The 16,449-nt window shown below is 52.3% G+C and overlaps 1 protein-coding gene across 1 annotated transcript in view; it reads right to left on the reverse strand.

Annotated features, from left to right (window-relative positions):
* RNF43 (ring finger protein 43) overlaps positions 1 to 16,449 on the reverse strand; it is a 60,315-nt gene that overhangs the window by 7,720 nt on the left and 36,146 nt on the right. The window contains exons 3-6 of the mRNA XM_022552508.3: positions 7,070 to 7,192; positions 1,452 to 1,526; positions 1,212 to 1,343; positions 499 to 603 (exon numbers count right to left, since the gene is read on the reverse strand). Coding sequence (XP_022408216.1) covers positions 499 to 603; positions 1,212 to 1,343; positions 1,452 to 1,526; positions 7,070 to 7,192 — 435 coding nt within the window. The remainder of the gene's footprint in view (positions 1 to 498; positions 604 to 1,211; positions 1,344 to 1,451; positions 1,527 to 7,069; positions 7,193 to 16,449) is intronic.

Raw genomic sequence — 16,449 nt, forward strand, 5'->3', positions numbered from 1 at the left:
GGTCTTACCTGTAATGTCATCCTCTCAATGAGGCCTTCCCTGGCCTTGCTTTTAAAAATTAACCCTGTCCCCTTTCCATTCCCTCCCCTTTTCTATTTTATTTTTCTCCCTGGCACACACCACCGTCTAAATTATTGTGTATTTTTCTTATTTATTTACTTACATTTTACTTATTTATTTACTCATTCATTTTACCTAGAATGAAAGTTCCCCGAGGGGAGGAATCTTTTGTCTTTTTGTTCACTGCACTATCCCCAACACCTGGAACAGTGTCTGGCACAGAACAGGCACTCACTCTATTTGTTGAATGAATGAACAAATGAGGACTCTTGTGGAGAGAGGCTGCTGGAAATCAACAAAGTCATTTGCCGGGGGATTTAGGTGTAAACTGTTTCACGGGCGTAAGGGCACCTTCTTTGCTCACTTTGCCCTTCCTGCTCCCCACCTTCCCCCACACGTGTACTCGCCCACCTCCACCAGGGAGCCCACCCGCCTCACCGGTCTGCTGTGACGGGGGCGGCACCGGATGCGCAGCACCGAGGCCAGGATGACCACAAAGATGGTGCCCACCACCGTCAGGAGGATCCACACGTCATAATCTGGCTGGGGGAGTGAGCAGAGAGGGAAAGGGTCACGCTTCTGGAAGGAGCCCAGGAGACACACAGAGGAGCCCAGGAGACACACAGAGAACTGGAGGGCCCCTTGAGTCTTCCAGCAGAGGGGATGAGGTTGCAGGTGGGCTTAGATGGTCCCTCTCTGCCCACGGGCACTCCTCCAAACGTCTGCTGTGAGAGGTACTATCTCGAGACCCATGTGCTTGGGAAAAAGGGGACAGGGACCCCTCTACAAGGTGGAAGCTACCCAGTGAGCATCTGGCCGAGCTTCCCAGTCGATGGAGAAATACCAGCCAGGATTCAGGGGGCCTGGGGACGAGGGTTTCATTCTGGCTCTGCTACTCTGTGCCATGAAACCACGATGCTGAAAAACAACTTTAGAGCTCAGCTGACCCAATCTGTTCATTCTGCAGATGAAGCTCAGAGAGGGGAAGAAACTTGCCTAGAGGTGCACAGCTGGTGGACAGAGTTGCGCTAGAGGGTTTCCAAGGTCTCTTTAGCTCCAGGAGTCTAAGGGCTTTTGGTGAGAGTCACCGCAGGAAAAAGTGCGGGTGACAGCAGGTGCTGGGGCCGGGGCTGGAGACCTGGCGTGCTTACCAACATCGGGTGCTCCTTCAGCTCAATCCTCACGTGGGCCTTTCGGTTCTTGTACACAAACTCCATCAGCTTCTCGGCATCATTACCCCAGATCAACACCACTGGCCACGTCAGCCCCAGGGGCTGCTGCAGCTGCAGGAGGGAAAGTGCCCACAAGGGTGGCTGTGTCCTGACTTCTTCCCCGGCACATTTCTCTTCCTTCGTCCAGCCCCCTCCTCAAACACCCCACGTCCCAGGTACCTGTTCAGCAGCAGCTCGATCCTCCGTGATGTCAAAGAGGACGGCGCTGGCTCCCCGCTCCCCCGCCATCCGGGCCTGCAGAGACACAGAGCAGAGGTCCCGCAGGGGTCAGACACACAGCCCATCCACGCCCCGGCCTCGCCCCCTCACGTGCCTTCCTAGGATTTTGCACACACCACACCTCTGTACCCTCCCACATATAACACATGCAAGGGGTCGGTGGGGTTAGGATCCCCTGCCCCGCCCCAAGCTCACCCAGGTCCACTGCCTTCCAGGACAACATTCAGTCCTTCCTTTCGTAATGGAACAAACCCCTAACAGGGTTTAGTAGGTGCCAGGGACTGGACTAGGATCTAGGCCTAAGGACAAATAAGACACAGCCCCTGCCGTCAGGGTGCCTCCAGTCCGCCTTCACGAAGAAGTGTGAGAACCGAGAGCAGGGAGCGACCAGCAGCCCCCAGGGCTTGGGGGGGGTGTGGTGACCAGTCCCCAGTACAGAGAGGTGGACAGCTCCTTCAGAACAGAACTGGGCTTTCCAGGGTCCAGCCCTGCCTGACAAGAGGAGCCTGCAGAGCATCCCGTCCCCCACCTCAGGCCAAGTTCCTGGATCCTGGGACACTGCTCTTACCCAAGGCGGCTATGACAGCCCCAGGCTCAGCCCACCTCACGGCTCTCTCTCCCTGCCACACTCTAGTCTGCAACTCTTTCTCTGGCTCCTATTCAAGGACTAACTGGAGTCCCTGTCTGGTGCTTTATCCCTTCACCCCCTCCCTGAGGGTGGCAGTAGAGACTCGGGTTGGGAGGGACCCGAGGGGCTGTTCCCACAAGGACACAAGTGTGCGCACGTGCCACGTGCACATGCACATACGTGCTCGCCAAGGCTCTGAGAGGATCTAGCCAACCAGGCAAAGCAGAGGGCAGAGCCAGAAAGAGACACAAAGCAGGAATCTGGGGGCTCTGGGTGTGGGTAAGACCAGGGAGATAAGAGCTGAGGGGGCGGTGGAGGCACGAGGGCAAAGGACCGACAGACAGACCCTGCCCCAGGCCTCACTGTCGCCTCTCTCCCCGGCGCCAGCGCTCTCTAGCGCTCCTCCCTAGGGCAGAGGCTCACCTTGCGAAGGCATCAGGCTGGGACCTCAGGCCCCTGGGGCCTGCTGATCCTTTCGGGCCTTCCTGCAGGCACTGAAGGAGTTAACCCTCCCGCAAGTAGTGCCGTCAGGAAGCGGAGCCAGTGCTGGGGCTTACACTCCAGCGCTTTGATCTCTGCTTCCCTTCCCGGTGAGAGCCTGTTGGGGCAGGTCTCCTGCCAGGCAGGCCAGGGGAGCGGCTGGGCTCCCGCTCCCTGCTCCCTGCTCCCCAGGTGGCCGCAGAGGCCAGAGGGCCCCTCAGAACAGGCAGCCTGCAGCCAGGAGAGCCCCGGGAGGGTGGTGGAGACGCTCAAGTGGGGCCTTTTCGGCCAGGAGGGTACCTTCCCTCTTCCCTCCCTCCTTCCCTGAGGAGCTGGGCTAGGCCCTCTCTCTACCAGCACCCAGGCCCAGCCCAGGCCCAGGCTCGCCAGGCTAATTGACTGGAAATTCACAGGACTGGAGAATGGAACTGCTGAAGAAATGGAGAGGCCACAGCCTCCATCCTCCTCTAGCCTGCTTATTCCCAGGAAGTCTCCCCCACTGAGGCAACCCCAGGCAAAAAGAAGCTGTCCAGTCTTCAGAGCCCTCCAAACCAGGGCATGGGAGCAGCCCTAGGGGAAAAGGAGAAGGACTACTGCTAATCTCATAGTCCATGACTTAACCAAGGGGTGGGGAGGTCACCCGAGTAGTCACAGAACTGAGACTCCTGGATCCGCAGTGCTCTAGGGCCTCATGTTTCTCATCCCCAGAATGAGACCGTGAGCCCAGCCCAGCCTGGAACAGCAGGAGGGAAGGGCAGAGACTTCCTTCTCTGGAGATGTTCTTACTTCCCTACCCCTCTCCTTTTGAAGGGTTGGGGTAGGAACGGTGGAAAGTAATTACCCTGACGTTCAAACACCCCAGCCGATTACAGCCCATAATTACAAAGTTGTAAAAGTGATCAAAGAGAGAGGGTTGGCCAACAGGGGAAACAAACAGGGCTTTCAGACAGTGGGTGCCTGTGTTCAGAGTTCTAGGACTCAAAAAGCAAGATTTGGGGCCAGATGGCAGCCCACTCAGGGGCTACCCATGCTGCCCTGCAGTCCACCCGCACCCAAGCAAAAGGGAGGGAGGGAGAGAGAGAAGCACTTCTTCCAGACCAGAACCTGGAAGACAGAGAGGACGGGCAGGCCCTCCAGTCAGGAAGAGTGGGCTTTAGAAAAACAACCCAGAGACCTCTTTGGGAGCTGCAAAGATTCAGCCAGCCCTCTAAGAGCAGCGCGCAGGCTGCCCGTGGCCTTTAGCAGTGGAAGCCAATACGTTCCAGGACTTCTGCACTTCTACGCTCTGCACTTCCCTGCACCTTAGATTTTCCTCTCCAGACACAGTGACAGTCACTGTGTATCTCCTCCTCATCAAAGATTGACTGAGCACCCACTGTGCTCAGGGCACCAAGCCAGGGAAGGCCAAGCCCTCCAGAACAACTCATAATCTAGCTGTGGAGACAAAGCATATACGTACGATTATAATGCTGATAACAACATTCTAGAGTACAAATGAATGAAACAGACCAGTCATTTCCAAACCCTTTTTTTCACTGCAGAAAGCCCTTCCCTCCATTGTGCCCCCCACAATACACACACACACACACACACACACACACACACACACACACACATACACACACACACACACACACACACAGACTGACACAAATCGTCAATACAAAACATATAAAAGCGAGCTGAGGTTGAGGGTGGGATTAGGGGTAAGAAGGACCCTTGGCTTCCCCCCAACCCCAGCCCCTGCCAAGGCACCTCCATGAAACCTGGTGTGAAAAGCATGTCCAGAGACCCTGGCAGCATGCCAGGAGGCAAGGATTTCTGCTCCCAGTAGCCCAGCTGGGCTGAGCCAGTTAGGAAAGATTCAATACAAGAGGTGGGATTCACCTAGGCTTGAAAGCAAGGGGAGGAGGAAGTAGAGGGGATATAACCGTTATTGAGACCCACTCTGCCCAGACTGTTTAGGTCTGAGTACTAAATCTGCCATCAACCATTAGCTGTGAGACTTCGGGCAAGTCACTTAACTGCTCCGCGCCACAGTTCTCCTTTCTGTAAACGAGGGCTAATAACAGGACCTACTTCACAGGGCTGCTCTGAGGGCTATATAGGTTACTCCATGTAAAGCCTTATAATGTGCGCCTGGCACATAGTAAGTATTCCTTAAGTATTTATTCACTTATTTGTATCTGTCATTAAGCCGCTCTTAGGTATTAGTTATCATCATATCAGCTATCGCCATGTGCTTTGCGTACATGATTTCATTTACTCCTCACAACAACTCCATAAGACAGGCATCAGCTCCACTTTTGAATTGAGGCAAAAACAGAGGCTCAGAGAGGCTGAACAACTTGCCCAGGGTCACACAGCTGATAAGCAGTGGAGGCAGAATTCCCACCCAGGACTTCAGCCTTCCAAGTACCTGGTTAGCAGGGAGTGTTCTCTGTGGTAAGAAAGGCAGGCCTTGCACCCAACTTTTTTGCCTCCAAGAGCCAGCTCCTTCCACCAGGCAAAAGGCCACTGCTCCAGCCCATGCATGAGGGGCTCAGGGCCTGGGGAATCACAAGGATGGCTGTGGAGTTGCTAATAAAGAAACAGAAACCAGTCTGGGTGGCTGGGTAGGGGGAGGAAGGTGGTATGCTGACAAGAATGAGAGTCCAGAAGAACTACAGTGAGGGTCAGAGATCAAAAGAGGGAACCATGACAGAAGAAGGCCAACCTTGTTAACTATGAAAGCATAGGATGGCAATGCCAATGACAAGGGCAGCAGTGACAGCTGCAGTCATTTACTGAGTGATTGCTGTGCGCTTGGCGTCTGTACTGTCTCCTCAACTCCTCATAACGACTATAAGATATGAGCCCTGTTATTGTTCCCCTTTTACAGATGGGGAAACAGAGGCTCAGAGAGCTGAGCTAAAATGTCCAGGTCACACTGAGGCGCAGTGGAGAAGCCAGGCTCCAGACCTGGGGCTGTCTGGCTCAAGAGCCCCAGTTCCGGGGATGGGGACACCACCACTGACACTAATTGATTTGCCAGAGCAGAGCTGACTGAGGTCAGTGGTTTTTGAATTTCCTCACCAAAGACCCACCTTTCCCCTGTGCCTCCCACAAGCCCTATATTTAAATATGTTTTACCAAACTAACTGCATTTATTATGCACAATTCATTTTCCTATGAGATAACTTGTATTAACACATTGAACTGATAGAATTCAGCCGAAAGCAAAAAAAAATGAAGAGTTCAGTTAAGCCTGTGGCAAGTCTAAAATATTGGAAGTAGCCCAAAGATCTACATTACTACCTTCACAGTCCTCCTCTGGGCCAGGGGATCCCAGGTAGGAGCTACTTGGTCAGGTCAAAGGATGAGAGAGCCGAGGGATGCCTTGGACCTGACCCGCGAGAGAGCTCGGGGCCAGAGCAGTTCCGCAGAGTGATGCGGGGAGAAGACGGGCGAGGGGAAGCGGGGTGAGTGTGGTGCAGGGGGCGGGGGGCGGGGGTGGGCACGGGAAGCTCAGGCAGTGACCTCAGAAAGAAAAAAGGTCACAGGCCAGCAGCCAAGGTGCTTCCTCTGAACTCCTGACGGGTTTTTGACTTTGTGTTTCCTTTAGCTCAGGGACTATTTGGGCACTTGACGTACACTCTTTTCATCCTCACAATGATCACTGGGGTAGGAAATAAAAGTCCCGTCTTATGGTAGTGGAAACAAAGGCCCAACAAGGTTAATTAAGTACCTCAAAGAGCACTGACCACATGTTCCTTGTCACCCAGTGTCTGTTCACATGGCTCATCTCTCCTACAGGAGAGTGGTCCTCTAGGGGCGAGAAGAAAACCTCCCATGTGGACACATCCCGGCGGGTTGCCGGGTGCCCACACGCACGTGAAATCACGCGCTGCTTCAGAGGGGCAGCGGAGCCCTCAGAACTCGCCCTCCTCCCTCTGCCTGTCTCCCTCCCCTCTCTCTAACTCATACTTACCTACCTAACCCTGGGCACTCATCTGCCAAATGAATAAATGAAGGACAAATGTGCCCCGAGGAAGTGTGGGGCTGCCGGTTTGCGATCTCGGAGGAAGAGTGTTTTAATGGCCTCTGTTTCCACTCTTCCTGCATGGTGCTCAGTGAATATTTCTGAGAGATGGAAAAGCCCTCCAGCTGACCCCCTCTTTGCTCTGATGCTAGGCAGGGGAAGGGGTGTAGGAATGTCCAGGTGATTGGGGAAGAGCTAGGATGGGGCGCATGCTCTAGATGACAGCCAAAACGTTCTGCTGGCACATGGCCGGTGGGGAGAGGACAGTGGCCTGAATTTCCACGTCTCTCAGACCAGTCATGGGTTATAAAAACCTGAACTGAGCACATCACTCTCAGGAAACAAGCAGACAAAGAGCACAGGACCTCTCACAGCCCAGAGCTGGGCGCGCAGGGGTTCAGGGTGTGCGGGGCTCAAGTGCGAATCTACCTTGCTGGCCAGTGACAGGCAGGGGCGGGGGGCCCGCTGGGGGCTCTCCAGCTTGACAATGCTGATGAATCCAGGCTCCAGATTGTCGTCGTCACTGGCGTTGCACAGGTACAGGGGGTGGGACTGCAGAGAGAGAGGGAGAGACAGGTTAGGGGGCTCTAGGGAGCAGAAGCCACAGCTGGGAGAGCCACGCACGTCCCCACTGGTCTCACAGGTACCTGGCGGGTCTCCTGCTGCCACGAAAGAGGGGGCCTTCTTATCAGATGGCCTCATGGTAAGCCAGGAGCCACCAGCTGTCATTTCAGGGGTGCCAGGGCCAAGGACACATGGAGGTGGGGGCAGATGGGAGCAAGGGGTGTGTAAACGAAGAGCCTGCTACAAAGCCGTTCCAACAATCCTCAAGCCCTGCTTTTCCAAACTGGTCAGCTGCAAAGGGCTCTTCTCCTGGCCCCAGCCTCTCTCACCTCCTAATTCTACTCCAGAAATCCCAGGCTGCGAGCCTATATCAGTGGCTTCAGAATCCTGCTTCCCTCCTTGCTCCCCCAGGGCGCTGCTGGGTGCTGCTGGAGCCTCCTGTCTCCTCGGCAGCTGTTGCCATGGAGATTCCCATCTCTCCTGTGGCTTGGGTCTTCTCACCTGGTGCCATCTTGCTCCTCTCAACATCCCCCTTTGCTTATCCTGGGATTAAGCAGGGTGCTGATAGGGAGGAGAACTATTTTGGGATGAGGCTTGGCTAAGAGTTAAGCCTTGAGTAGCACAATTCCTAGGAGTTTGTCCTGTCCTCAGCAATGATGCGGCCTGCTCAGCCCTCCTGCTCTGAGGGTATGGCAGGTCCAGTCCGAGACCCTGAGCCTCTAGCCCGGCTGGTGCTGAGCAACGACTAAGGGGAAGTGGGCCTTATACATGCTAACAGAGACCAGAGGGCCCCTCATCAAAGGGATGAGACTGCCCTTCTATACACACTCTTCTCCTTCAGGGTGATTCTAATACTCCCTTGAATCTAATTTTCCTAGAGTACTGTGACAAAGGATAATCCTATGGGCCAGGGGTTCCCACATGGTGGAAACCCAGTGTATTCTGGCAAGAAAGGGAACTTCCTACTAGGGAGCTGCCCACGATTCCCTGGCTACTGCTGTTAGACTAAAGGACTTCCAGAAAGAACCATCAGAGGAACCAGAGAGAATTTTGAATTTACGAAGATGTTTACGAACATGATAATGTCAATGATGGACTTAAAAGCACAGTCAGGGCTTCCCTGGTGGCGCAGTGGTTAAGAATCCGCCTGCCGGGACTTCCCTGGTGGCGCGGTGGTTGAGAATCCGCCTGCCAATGCAGGGGACACGGGTTTGAGCCCTGGTCCGGGAGGATCCCACATGCCACGGAGCAACTGAGCCCGTGCTCCACAACTACTGAAGCCCGCGTGCCTCAACTACTGAGGCCTGCACGCCTGGAGCCCGTGCTCCGCAACGGGAGGGGCCACCGCAATGAGAAGCCCGCGTGCACCACAACGCTCCCTGCAACTAGAGAAAGCCTGTGCACAGCAACGAAGACCCGACACGGCCAAATAAATAAATAAATAAATTTATAAAAAAAAAAAAAAAGAATCCGCCTGCCAACGCAGGGGACACGGGTTCGAGCCCTGGTCCAGGAAGATCCCACATGCCGTGGAGCAACTAAGCCCATGCGCCACAACTACTGAGCGTGCGCTCTAGAGCCCGCGAGCCACAACTACTGAAGCCCTCGCGCCTAGAGCCCGTGCTCCGCAACAAAAGGAGCCACCACAATGAGAAGCCCACGCACCGCAACAAGAAGCCCGCACACCACAACGAAGAGTAGCCCCCGCTCTCTGCAACTAGAGAAAGCCCGCGCACAGCAACGAAGACCCAACACAGCCAAAAAAATAAAATAAAATAAATAAAAGCACGGTCACTTTTTGAAAGCACTTTCAGGCTATTTCCTCTCACTGTATCACTGCAGTCCCTTGAACATAGTAGGTTCTCAATACATATGCACTACCTCACTTTGAACTGTATCCTTGTGAATAGAAATCTTTGGGCAGGGGGTGGTGAGATGGGAGGGGTGTCCATTCTTGCTCCCAGAAATTAAGGACTATTAGTCTGGTGGTGATCGAGGTTTAGTGTGGGAGAAAGGTTATATATCCCCCTAACCCCCAGAAATGGGCTGGGGCATGAGGTTGGGGGCTCTAGTGAAGCTGTAGCCCCCATCTCAACAAGCTCCATTAGTCTGTCCGTCTGCCCATTCATTTCTTCATTCTACCAACACTGAAGGCCCTCTTGGTGCCAGGCACTGTTCAATGAAACGAGGAGTCAACAATGAATAAGACAGGCTCCTTGCCTTTAAAGCTCAGAAGACAAGCGGGCAAACACTGTGTATTGTGATGTTACAATGCAGGTTCATTCAAGGGCCTGGGGGAGGGCCTGAGGAGGGGGACCAACAATCCCATGCCGGAGGGCAGAGTGACCTCAGTGCTTCCTTGGGGACTAAATAGGTATGTGTTCACCCAGTGGACCCACAACCAGGGGGGAGGGTACGCTCCTGGCAGAGGAAGCGGCCTGCGCTGAGGGTTGGGAGGGGCAGTTAGGTCCGGCATGAAAGGTCGGCAAGAGCAGGGACCACAGATCTGTGTTTGAGAAGGATCTCCCTGGTGACTGCAGAGGACAGGCCGGTGTGGTGAGAAGTCAGGAGTCAGCTGCTCCAGCAGAACAAAAGATGTGAGACCTCCCTTCAGGAGCAGCCACAGAAGTCCACTGCTGTGCGTGCTCCCACACCCTACCCATGGTCCAGCTTTCTCAAGATAACTCCAAGATGCCTCTCACTAACCAGAGGGTCAATGGAGACAGGGGAAAGTCACTGTGGAGAAGAGTAGTCTTTAGAGAAGGATTTTCAAATACTTCACCACCACGCTGCCCCCAGGCCTTTGCAGGGGAACCAACGTGTACCGTACTGTAGTGCCGCGTGGTAGGATGCTGAGATAGAGGGGAAAAAACGTGGTGCAGTCACCAGACTTCCGTGGTCCTGAGCTAACTACTATGGAAGAAGGAAGAGGAGGAAATGAGCCATTAGTAAATGCCTTTGGCATGCCAGAGCCTGTAGATGTTATCTCATTATGAGGTAGGTGTGCTCGTCCCCACTTAAAGAAGGGCAAGAAGCTTGAGGCTCAGAGAAATTAAGGTCACACAAGATTAGAACCCAGCTCTGACTCCACCCTCTGGAGTTATGCAACTCCAAATGAAACACATAGCAAACCCACCACTGTCCATGCTAATGCTGCTGCTGCTGCTGAGAGATATGTACATTTATTGAGTAAATATGGTGGGCCAGTGAGTGTTCGAAGCGCTTTTGCGTATTACCTCTTTTTATCCTCATAACAACCCTATAATTGTCTCCATTTTAAAAAAGAGGAGGGCTTCCCTGGTGGCGCAGTGGCTGAGAGTCCGCCTGCCGATGCAGGGGACGCGGGTTCGTGCCCCCCGGTCCGGGAGGATCCCACATGCCGCAGAGCGGCTGGGCCCGTGAGCCATGGCCGCTGAGCCTGCGCGTCCGGAGCCTGTGCTCCGCAACGGGAGAGGCCACAACAGTGAGAGGCCCGCGTACCCCCCCTCCAAAAAAAAAAGAGGAAACTGAGGCACTGAACAGTTAAGTAACATGCCCAGGATTACACAGCTGAGAGCAGAAGATCAGAGGAAATGGAAAGAAGTAGGATAAAATAAAAAAAAATAAAAATTAAGAACAATCTCCATTTGACTTTGAAAACATGATACCTTCCCCCAATTCATAACCAAGAAAATTTGTCTTCCTAATTATACATTCCTAAAGCATACAGGCCCAAACACAAGTCCCCGAAATATTGGTGGTAACTTCCAGGAATGTCTTAGGCCCTCTTCTCTTTTCACTTTCCATGGTCCCCCGGGTGACCCCAGCCAATCCCATGGCTTTGGTTTCCATGTAGAGGTGGTTAATTATATATGTGCAGCCCAGACCTCTCTTGAGTTCCAGACCCCAGGAGGGGCCTGGATGTTTCTGCCTGAAGAACCTTAAATGAGACACCTCAAACTCAGCATGTTCAAAATTGAACTAATCATTGTATCCCTCAAAACTGTTCCTCCAGTGTTCCCTGTTTGAGGGACCTGAACCACCATCCACCTGTTACCCAAGTCAGATGTTATCTTCCTCCTCTCCTCTGATCTCCTTCACGCCCTACCGCTACCGCCAACAACCAATCACCAAATTCTAACAATTCTATCTCCTAAACATTTCTCTGCCATTCCCACCACGGCTACTCTGACACGGGTCACCATCATTGCTATCCCAATTTACTGAAATAACCGCTTAACTAGGGTCAACCCACTCCCCAGCCTCCCCCGGCCCCCAGTTCCCTACACTGAAGCCAGAGTGGTCTAAGATGCTAATTTGGGCATGTCACTCCGAAGCACTGAAAAGGCTCCTCAGAGCTCTTAGAGTGAAGTCTGCACTTTTAAACACCGCTTAAAAGACCCTGCCTGCTCCGGTGCCATCATGGCCCGCCTCACGGCTTACCATCCCTGTCAATACCTCTTCCCCCGGCAACCCACGCTCCAGAAAGACCTTGTTTCATGTCCCCAAACACTCTGGTGCTTGCTGCTCTGTCAGGGTGGGTTGGAGGCCCTCACCTGGGCCACCCTTAGTACACTGTATTTCCCCAGTCCTATACTCACCCCAGCGTGTTTCAGTTGTCTGTGTACATCCCTCCCTCTCTCCCCCAGCTTTGACAGACCTCCACTGCCCCTCCAGTGCCTGCTACACAGGTTTTAAAATTAAATATTGAATGTCTACAACCAAATACCTATAAAGACAGCACAACGCACACCAAATCCTGACAACCGTGGCTTTGGGAGAGGAATTACAGAGGAAATGGTGAAGAGACTTTGGTGTTTTGCTTTGAGTACTTCGATCATAGGCTAATATGTGGAGATATTAACTTGAGTTTCATTTTGTGCTGTTGTGGAAGACTAAAAACGAATGACAGCTATTTATACGTTGTTCCTGTCTTTTCCCTCCTCCCGTTCCAAGAAGAGAGGCTCGCCTTCTATTTCCTTGCCTCAGGGGCATTGGCCAAAAGCAATTGTTGCTAAAGACCTATCTTCCTGACTTTCCATGAAAGACTGAACTCATTGAGGAAATGTGAGTGTCCTGAAAGCAGAAAGGAGAGGCGGCTTGGGGGTGGGGGTGGGGGTGGGGAGCGGCACAGGTGGTCAGAGTCCCTGGAATCTTGAGCGTGGCGGGGAGGAGCCTGGAGATGTGCCAAGTTGTGGGAAGCTACAGCCTGTGCCCCAAAAGGGGTGGACCCCAGGAGGCTGGACCCTAGCGAAGATGCTGTGCCTACCTGGATTGTGCTAGGACAATGGGCATATTTGTGGAGACCAGAGTGAACAAGTATCATAGATGTCCCTTAGCTATTTCGGTTTGGCTGCTCTATGAGGGGAGTTCCCATGAAAACAAATTTCCATTGACCTAGTGGGATAGGACCTTGAAGTCAGGTTTAATTCAATTAAAAAAATAATAAAGTACCATGGTATTTCTTGTACAGTCATATTTGTGGCATGAAAATCATGCTCACTGTACTTCAGTCTGGTTTCTTTTACAATGAGAGCTTCTCAAGTACATATTCTCAGATTAAAAGCAAAAGCCAAGAAAAGGCCATTGAACCAGGGTGCTGTTCATTACCTAGCAAGGCAGTGTTAGTCTCCCTGGGGTGTAACACAGGGGCTGTCTTTGCCCCCTCCTCCAGGGAATTTTCAGCTGGGAAGAGGGCTCCTGAGAAGAAAACAGATCTAAATGCATCTGCCTCCTTGGGATGCAAGGTGCCCTAATAACAAAGATGCAAACGTGATTTCTACATCGGCCACCCGTCCTCTCAGTGACACTAGGAGAGGGCCAAGAGAGAGGGGCTTGCAGGATTCGGGGTGGGTGTGGCTGGGGAGCGTTCCTGGAAAGTTGGTGAGCTTAAGGATTGGTTATTTGTATATTCCTGAAAGGCCAGGAGATGCGACACCCCGTTCCAGACGCTGCTATGAGAAGCAGATTAAGAGGACTGGCTCACAGTGTCCAGGCCACTCTGGCTGAGAACTCCGCTTTGCACACACATGTTAAACAGCTATGTAAAGATGTAGGTCTTTAGTGGTGTGTGTTGTATTTCATGCTCTTGTGTGTGTTCTCTCTGTCTCTGTCCTCCTCCTTAAACTTATTTGTTCTGATTTTTCCCTTCCCTCCCCAAACAGACCTTACGTACATTTTCTGACTCCATCATTTACCTGTGTGACCTGGGGCAGGTTGTTACTTAGCTTTTCTGAGCCTCATACTCCTCATCTTCAGAATGGGATAAAAAAAAATGCCTCCTGATTATCATGAAGACCGGATATAATGGCCATAAGCGCCTAGCCCAGAGCCCGACACTCAGTAGGTACTCGTTAAAATGGTAGTTGTTTTTATTATTGCATCTGCAATGGTAAAATCCCTCCTTATTCCTGGAAGGGACAAAGCCCTTTCTGACTACTTCTCCCTTGGCAGTCGTCACAGCGCCTCTGAATGCCAGTGTTCCACAAGGCACAGTCTGGGACAGCTCATTATCCACGGTCACTTCCCTCCTGGGCTCAGCCCTCCAAACCCCACTGAACAAGCTCTTCCAGTTCTCAGCCTGCCTCCTTCCCATGAAGGAGGCCATGTGATCTCATTACCTCCTCACAAAGGGCATTCCAGGGCTCAACTGAGCCCCGAACTTAACGCTGGTCTTATTTTATCCGTGGCATCTCCTCCTCTTGGGGTGTGTGCATTTGCAAGCAATTCTTTACTGTCTCCCGTTTCCCAGCCCAGCTCTGCCGCAGTAATCTCTCACTTCTCTGATTCCACTTACAGACCTTCACCCAGGCCTTGGACAGGTAACTTTACTGCCTGCTACAATTTTGCTTTTGTAATCAGGAACATTGGCCAGGCATCAAAGGCACCTTCTGCCCATTTCCTCTTTTCAGATTTTATAATCATCCTGTCCTGTGCAACCTCCATTACCTGAACTTCGAACTGCCTGACTTTTATCTCAGGCGGCAGGACACAGCCGCTGCATCAAGTCAAGCTCCTGTAGCTGGGGGGTTGGGAAAAGCAGACAGGCCTGGAGTTGCTGCTTCTGGCTCCCAGTACCGGAACAGTCTCTGAGGTCCAGTTCGGTCATCTTGCCCTTTAGTTAAAGAGGTCGATGCTCACATCTACAGGTTGATCCTAATGGCAATTGTTTAGGCTTTGGAAGCTTCTAGACCTCATTCCCATCCATACGTTAGCCTGCATCTCCACCTCTTTGGGATGGCTGAGTTTCTTAATCAATTAAGTTGGGAGGCTGGGGAATTGTCAAGAGAAGTTTCCCTTTATCGATTTTGTTAAAATGCTTTTACAAGGAAAATGTATTCCTGCTTAACTGTGTAATTTTTTTAAGGTACAAAAGAAAATAATGTTGGTGGGGTGAGAGAAGCATAACCCTGATGGAAAGGGACTAGCAAGAGAGAGGATGGATGACAGAGGCCTCCAGTATTTCTAACCTGATCCGGAAAAGCTTCCTGGGGGCAGGGGCACTGGTGAGCAAGAGGGCTGTTAACAGAAGGCCTGAAAGGACCCGCCAGCTTCCAACAGAAGGCAGGGCAACCGTCTGCGTGGAGGAGCTGAGCCCACCAAGGGTCCCGTCAGGGGGCTTTGCATGTTGTAGGCCCTTAGTATTTGGTGAAAGAATGAATAAGACTCAACTTGCATCCAATTGTCATACAGTTTATAAAAGAGATGTGAATTGCTAACAGCTGAGCCTGGTCCAGACCTGTAAGGGACCTTTAAAACTTGCTTTACACAGATGAGGAATGCGAGCCTCACCTTACAGACGGCCCATGGTTACATACGGAGGCGCTCAAAGGAAGCTGAGTCCTCCTAAATTCAATCCCAGCTCCCTGACTACTCCACCACGCCACCTCCAGGTCTGCGCGTCGGGAAGTATTCCGTGCGGTACAGCAAACACCAGCCGAGTACTACAATGCCTGATCAGAAGGCTTCAGGGGGGCCTACGTTTCTAGAATTTTCAAACTTGAATCAGTCTTAGCAACAAGACAGGAGCCAAGTCTGTCTGCTCCTTCTCCCTCTGGGCCTAGGCTCTCTCTGCCCAGCATCCTCAGCTTCCTTCCTCTCCCCTAGGGCTTATCTCATCTCTTCTAGCCACAGCAAGGCAGCCAGACCCAGACACTGCTCAGAGGTGCTTTCCCAGTGAATAGTCCGTGTTTGTCTAGGATAAGAAAGGTGTGTCCTAAAATTAGAGGTCACAGAAGCTCAGACCCAGATAATGGACATTCAGCTAGACTGCCATCTCCCTCACTGTCTCCCCCCCACATTAGAGCCTCCATTCTTCAAGTTAAAAATTCACCTCTGCTTGTCTCAGATCGTGTCCAGGCTCCGTGATGGAACTGGGCCTCTTTACCCTACGATGGCCCCGTGGTGGGGCTTTCCTGACCGCACACTCTGCCTGCGGTCTTTGTAAGGGTGGGTCACAGGGTCATAAGCAGAGCCACAAGCAGGAAGAAGAAAGGGCGGAGAAAGAAGAGAAAGCTAACCATCTGAGCTGTTTTTGAAATAAATTGATGTCAGAGAAGAAACCTTATTTGGCAGTAACCAGAGAGAGAGAAGGAGAAAGATGACAACTACCCAAGAGGTGGACCTTTTGTCCACTATCTTCCCATATAGAAACAGGTTTTGTCCTGACTCAGTCCAGAATGACCTCTAGTTACAGGGGCACCAAGAAGCTACTCATGAAGTTAGGAGCAAAGGAGAGGGAGAAGCCCATCAAATACCATTTTAGTTACGTCAGCACACTTTGGAAGGAAGGCTGTGAAACAGAATGCCAAGGCTCTGAGGCCCACAAACATCAAGACCTTAGAAGACACGCCAGTCATGTGGTTTGGACTCTTTCCCTCCACCAGGTGAGGCATTTACCTTGCCTCAAACTGCTAGGAATCCTACCAAGAGGTCCTGAAATGTCAGTTGAGTTCTGCACTCCGTTAGTGACCACTGTCGTGAGAGATTCTGACGCCCGCCCTGACCTCCATCCTACTGGGGGCACCACTTTTGAGGCCCCTCATTTAGCCGGGTCTCGTTCAAAGAGGCCCCTGCAGAAAGGCTGAGGTCTTCACACAGGTGGCAGCATCGCGAGGGCTAATTCCTGCCCCTCACACTTCCAGGGTAAGGGTCTAAGGAGGCTTTGGACAGGGCCCTTCCCAGGCACGGCCTTCACTCTTACCACAGTGAGAGAGTTCACTGAACTCTCACATTTAACCCAATGTGCTGTTTGCAAACAGCCTTGA

The sequence above is a fragment of the Delphinapterus leucas genome, chromosome 19 (assembly GCF_059928025.1).
Source record: "Delphinapterus leucas isolate spDelLeu-1000000601 "Yukka" chromosome 19, BTC_Dleu_Yukka2, whole genome shotgun sequence".
NCBI classification, from domain to species: Eukaryota; Metazoa; Chordata; class Mammalia; order Artiodactyla; family Monodontidae; genus Delphinapterus; species Delphinapterus leucas.